Source organism: Xenopus tropicalis, chromosome 4, assembly GCF_000004195.4.
Source record: "Xenopus tropicalis strain Nigerian chromosome 4, UCB_Xtro_10.0, whole genome shotgun sequence".
Classification (NCBI taxonomy): domain Eukaryota; kingdom Metazoa; phylum Chordata; class Amphibia; order Anura; family Pipidae; genus Xenopus; species Xenopus tropicalis.
The window spans coordinates 83617341-83623935 of NC_030680.2; the positions used below are offsets into that span (position 1 = coordinate 83617341).

Consider the following 6595-nt stretch of genomic DNA (forward strand, 5'->3'; position numbering starts at 1 on the left):
GTATAAGAAGCTTTACTAGTTTCTTCAGTAATGAAATACTTATAGTGTGTTTCACAATGAAACAATGAAATTCATAATACAGGTGTAATATAGCACAGGAAACAATAACAATTCTAACCATACTGCATGTTCTAATGCCTTGTTCCTGTTTCAAACCACAAGATGACCAGAAGCCGAGAAACGCAATTGTATCGCTTTTGTTTTTATAGCTCTATTTTAGCAATCCAGTCAAACTGACTAAATTGCTCCTTAAAGATATGTGTGTTTGTATGTGTCTGTGTATGTGTTATTCGGACAGTGAACATATAAGCTCTGCCCGTGATTATATTTATAAAGCTGGACGAAATTGGTGCATTTAATGTGCAAACATAATTTTTATTCGCAGTGCGAATGTCCTTAAAAGCTTTTTATATATGGCATATTTGCAAATTGCAAATATTTATGTGCACACTCTGAATCCATGTTAGGCCACAACTTAGGTGGCTGAAAAGATATTCGCTGAACTGATTTAGTAAATTGCAAATTTATATTAGCAAAGGGAAATTGGCGCTATATTCACACACAATATACATGCACAGAGGGCATTCTGATGCAAACCGCAATCTTATTTGTCAATTTTTGTGCGCAATTTGCATTTCACTGCAATTGACAAAAAAGAAAAGGCATGCACAGCAGTGCAAAATGTAAGCGTTTAGGGGAAAACATGCACAAAACAACCATTCGTGAAAAAATATGCATTGAACAAACTTTATAAATGACCCCAAGTAAGTTTGCCCATCTGCAGTAAATTATAGCAACAAATAACATGTTTGCTTTTAAACAGGTGACCAGTAAATGCTACCTGCTGATTGGTAGCTATAGGTTACTGCTCCTGGGAAAACTTAATGCCTTTTATTATATTACCCAACACTTTTATGAAACAAAACCCAAAGTAAAAAATGTATATGGTCCTGTACAGAATAATAAATAAAAGTACACTGGCCATTTAAGCAAATCAAGCTAACAATCTTTCTATGTAAATATATGTTAAATGGCTACAAATGTTTCTCTTCCTCCTTTTGTCTTTTGCGTACCTGCATCAAAGTAGGTAAATGCATAAGGCCGCGAAGAGTTACTTCCAAGTCCATTGGATGCTGTAATCACAGCAATATATTCACCACCAAGCCTCATGCTGTCAACAGTGACATTAAGTTCACTACTCCGCTGCCATAACCTAGAAAGAAAGTTTGGGGTTTTCTTTTAGTATTGGTTTTAAAAATATATTTTGTGTGTTTAAACATTGAGTTTACCAGAGCAGGAACAAACTTTGTATATAGTGTGAGCTTTGTGTAATTTAAAAGCAGGATCACACATAAGGGCTCACTTTTGCAGTGTGCAAATTGTGCATGACGCAATTCATCATGTTTTTAAACTATAACTCCTAAATTCTAGCATTATTGCAGCTGTGAGGGGAGTTGTGCTTGGTGCGACTGGGCCTGATGTGTTTAGCACAAGTACCAGAATGGAAAAATGGGGCCAGGTCAATATGTGCAACAACTGCTTCGATTTTTGCATGATAGCAACTGAGGTTGCAGTCATAAATGAACTGTCTAGTGTATACTGTTGTTGTTGCTTTGCTAATGTTTATATAAATATCTCATGAGCTGATCTAAAAAAAAAAAAAGTGAGGTCAATAGTCACCAGTTTTAGGCCTACTCACTAAAAGTTGGATACATATGAACAAAGAGCAGATAAAGCATTTATAGCAGCTTCTCTCTAATGAAACACAGCTAAAATGAGACATGAACACTATTTGCTGCTAATTCAGTCACATTTCTAGCGACCTATGGTATTAAGCTTGTCATTTTCAATGCAGATGTCCCTATGTACATTATAGCAGCAAGCAATTATTAATCAGGAAGTAAAGCTAACATTAAAAAAACATTATATAAAGGCATACAAATATAAATATATATATGTGTATGTGTGTTATTTAATTCCAAGATTTTTTGAAATATATATGAAAAAAATGTCCAAATAATGTCCAAATGTATGTGCACAATTGCCATTTCATTGTTATTTGTGTGAATAATGGTACTCAACTGCAGCGTGTAACTGGTCTGGATGAAAGTCTCCCTTCCTTCTTTCCATATGCAGTAAATCCTTCCTAATGCACCTTCCTGCTCACAGTTCACAATTTTTGGTCGATCTGGAGATCCTGTATATAAAAGACACAGCAAACAAAAAGTGTAAGATCCTACGCAGCAACTTCCATGTTGTCCTCTTACTATATGATTATTATATATATACTATTTGATTATTATATATATATAATATATTATAAATATTATTTATTATTATCTTACTTGGCATCATTGTCTCTGAAGCTATACAAAGTGCTTTGTCAAAAGTGTTCAGACCATTGACCCATGGCCATATTCATCTATAGGCACCCAAGGGTCCGTGTCTAGGGAGGTAACATTAGGGAGTCAGCCCTTGGGTGCCTAATCCTCTCTTCCATGCAGGCCCGGACTGGCTATCTGTGTATTCTGACAAATGCCAGAGGGGCTGCTGCAAGATGCCATTGTGTTTTGAGATAAAAATATCACAGGGAACAATATTTATGGAGCCAAGTAAAGCAGTGTTCATGAATATACTAAGGTACAGTTTTTATTGTATCAAATATACTTACTTCCAGCCTCCACGTATATTCCATTCACAATTTTTTTATCGGCAAGACACATATATGTTGCCTTCCGAGGAGACAGGTCCCTGTCATGTACGGTGATTGTGTTGGTGTTGAAAAGCTGCCTTATGAAGAAATCGTGGGTGCTGTTTTTTTTCTTAATCTTGAGACTTCCAGCAATCCATGAGAGAGAGCAGCTAATATTGACTGAGGAGGTCAGAGGCAGGAGAACCCCAGGACTGGCAGTTACTATTCCCAAATTACTCAACACTAGAAAAACAGATTTGGTTAAGGGTAAATATGCAATTATATACACTTTGTTTAAAAGCCAGTGCTTTGCTTTCTCCATTTTAAGTTTGTTCTCACTATAAAGCAGGGATCCCCAATCTTTTTTTACCTGTGAGCCACACTCAAATGTAAAAAAAGTTGGGAAGCAACACAAGCATGAAAAATGTTCATGAGGGCACCAAATAAGGGCTGTGATTGGCTATTTGGTAAACCCTATGTGGACTGGCAGCCTACGTGAAGTTCTGGTTAGCAGTACATCTGGTTTTTATGCAACCAAAACTTGCCTCCAAGTCAGGAATACAAAAATAAGCAACTGCTTTGAGGCCACTGGGAGCAACAATCCAAGGGGTTTGGGGAGCAACATGTTGCTCATGAACCCCTGGTTTGGGGATCACTGCTATAAAGGATAGAATATCAGGCTGGCACTTCCAATTAGTTACTATTAGTATTATTACCATCCAGTGGAAAATGGTAAAAAAAAAGCATTATTTATGTATTTTGCATATTTTTTTCATGTACATAATATTAATTATCAATTAGAAATTGGTCCTCATTAAAATATTATACTAATTGCAATTATGGTACTTTGTGTATCTGAATTATTTAGTATGACACAGGTCCCTTTTCTAATGAATCTGCAGCTTGTGAGATGTGTTTGTGTGTTGAAGTAGATTGGACAGCTATATACAAATTATATTTGTTGCACACTACAATTAACAAGTGAATGGAGAGCATTTACTGTTTATCTCGATTATAGTGTGCTCTTCTGTATATTTCATTGTTCTTTTAATTTCACTATGTGCCTCTGTTCTTAAATCAGCTAATGGCATTTGCACCAACCTGGACCTGTTTTCATCAGAAGCCACAGAACTGTCACATTAAAGATAATCCATTTTATTTGAAGCCCCCTCTCCATCAGCAGATCATTTTGATGATAAAAATGGAGAATATACTCTTCTTTCACCAGTGATCCTGAAATGTGAGAAAAACATGGGTAATGACCAGGTCTAGACTAAGGGGCACATTTACTAAGCCACGAACGGGCCAAATGCGTCCGATTGCGTTTTTTTCGTAATGATCGGTATTTTGCGATTTTTTCAGAAAAATGTCGCGACTTTTTCGTTACTAATACGATTTGTGCGAAAAAACGCGAGTTTTTCGTAGCCATTCCGAAAGTTGCGCAAAATCTGGCGATTTTTCGTAGCGTTAAAACTTGTGCAAAAAGTTGCGCTTTTTTCGTAGCGTTAAAACTTGCGCGAAACGTCGCACCTTTTAAGTTTTAACGCTACAAAGAAATCGGCAGATTATGCGCAACTTTCGGAATGGCTATGAAAAACTTGCGTTTTTTCGTGCAAATCGTATTGGTAATGAAAAAGTCGTAAAGACGCCGAAAAAATCGCAAAAAATACGAAAAAGTCGCAAAATGTTCGTTTTCAAATCGGAATTTTTCCAATTCGGTTCAGATTCGTGTCTTAGTAAATGTGCCCCTAAGATTTACAATATAAATGCTATATATATATATATGCTATAAAACTAACTAAAACACATTTAAGCTGCATGTATAAATACTTTTACGTCCTAAGTAGTGACAAGCGAATTTTTTCACCAGGCATGGATTCGCAGTGAATTTCCGCATAATTTGGCGAATTGTTTAGCAAAACTTATGTGAAAATTTGCGCGTAATTTTTTTGTTGCGCGTCAAATTGGGCGCAGTCACGTCAATATTTGGCGCCGTCCTGGCAAAAAAAGTGTAGGCGTCAAAAAAATAGTTGCGGCAACAAAAAATAGATGCGGGTGACAAAAAATACACGGGCGACAAAAAAATCACCTGACAAATGCATTTTGCAAATATTTCACTGTTTACCGAATTTTCTTGCTGTTTGCCGAATTTTATGGCAAAGTGAAACGAGACAGATTCACTCATCACTAGTCCTAAGCATTTTAGGATGAAAAAAACACTTCTGCCTGCACTTTTGCACAGTATCCCTGGAAGTCAGTGGGAACCATAAGAGTTAGTGAATTTACGCAGTGAATCCACTAAGTCTCACATTAGCTTTAGGTCAGTCTATGTATGGCCACTCTTTACCCAAATAAAAAAGTCACCCTCCGCCTATGAAGAATTTTATAAAGAGCCTCAGAAATAGTATTGAGGGGCCTTTAGCAAATCTGCAGCTTGTAGGCATTTCTAATGTGACCCAATATCTGAAACAATGGTGTCATTTGGGGAGTTGTGGTTAGTAAAAAATTCAAGGCAAATATCTCCAATCTCAATGGGAAAACCAACTAATGATTACACAATATACTGTCATTTGCATATTAACCAATTACAAAAGGCACTCTGCCTAAAACCTGGCCATGAATGGTTAAAACGTGGAAAAACAGACACATTTCACAAAAAGTGTTTGATTTTTCAGCATCAACTTTTTGTAAATACTTTTGTTAATTTTATTAACTAACGTTGCGACTGATCCAACAGCGTGACCTCGGAAAAGCTTTACCTCCCAAATTTACTTTTAGGGTATGTGTAAAAGCTAATATTTAATAGGCAACAAAGATTAGAAGGGCAGGAAAGAATTAAAAAACATATAAATATATATATATATATTTTTTTTTACAGACTGAGGAGTACTAGCCGATTTTTATTATATATTTTATGTACCAACAAGAATTCTTAGTTCTACTCAATACAAAGCTAAGATATAGAGGTAGGCAGGCATATTGAGAGACAGATTATAGACAGATAGCTGTATAAAGAGATGATGATAGACAGATAGATTTTGAAAGATAGGCAGAGAGTTGATAGACACAAATATAGATCATTATGAGAGAGATGAGATATTGATATATAGATAGATTACTCACCCTGATCAGTAGCATTGAGTAGCCCATCCGCTGTATCCAGAACATCTGTCAGGACCGGAACAGACTGGCTCCCTAGATGTAAGCATGGCCGGTGTAACCATGTAGCAGTCAGGCTGAGTGCTGTATGTGCTCTGACAAACCCAGAGCCATGTGTAGTTGTGTGGCAGCAGCAGAATGCGCACATGTGCAATCCCTCCTCCTCCTCCTCTCAGTGCCTGGGGACATACTCGCCTGTGTGAATGATTCCGTTAGTGACTTCATTAGTTCTCCTTCTGCTGCATCGTCACTGAGAGGAAACCATCTCACTCGCTATACATTGCAGGGGCATGCCTATGTACTGCTGAGACTAGCCTGCTGCTCTGTGTGTCAGGTGGCAACTCACCAAAATATCACTTTTATTCCCCCGGTTATGTATTTGGCTTGTTTTGCTTCTCTCTTTTACTTCAAGGTGTCTGCTCTCTACTCTTTAGAAAATTTGGATATGTTTCGCTATTTATACCTGTCTGCATTTAATTTTTAACTGTCTCCTCCTTCTGCTGTTTTTTCCCTCTCTCCTTTTCTCCCATTTATTCTTCTGATAACCTCACCTTATTTTCTTCCCTCCGTACTCTAATCAAAGTAAACCCAAACTTAATATTTTGCCTAAAGGAAGAAATTCTAAGTACCTTCCCACTATGCAGTAATTACAGAATTTCCATGTTTAATTTATAAATATAATTAATATTGAAAGTAGTATCTTTTTTCCCCTTTCTATTCTCTGCCTTGGCAATTCTGACTTTT

General features: G+C 36.8%; 1 protein-coding gene across 1 annotated transcript in view; it reads right to left on the reverse strand.

The window, feature by feature from the left end:
• Positions 1-6096, reverse strand: part of LOC101732940 (interleukin-12 receptor subunit beta-2) — a 36959-nt gene extending 30863 nt beyond the window's left edge. Inside the window, exons 1-5 of the mRNA XM_004914317.4 lie at positions 5816-6096; positions 3794-3925; positions 2672-2935; positions 2083-2197; positions 1074-1213 (exon numbers count right to left, since the gene is read on the reverse strand). Coding sequence (XP_004914374.2) covers positions 1074-1213; positions 2083-2197; positions 2672-2935; positions 3794-3925; positions 5816-5999 — 835 coding nt within the window. The 5' untranslated portion in view covers positions 6000-6096. The remainder of the gene's footprint in view (positions 1-1073; positions 1214-2082; positions 2198-2671; positions 2936-3793; positions 3926-5815) is intronic.
• Between the last annotated feature and the right edge of the window lie 499 nt (positions 6097-6595).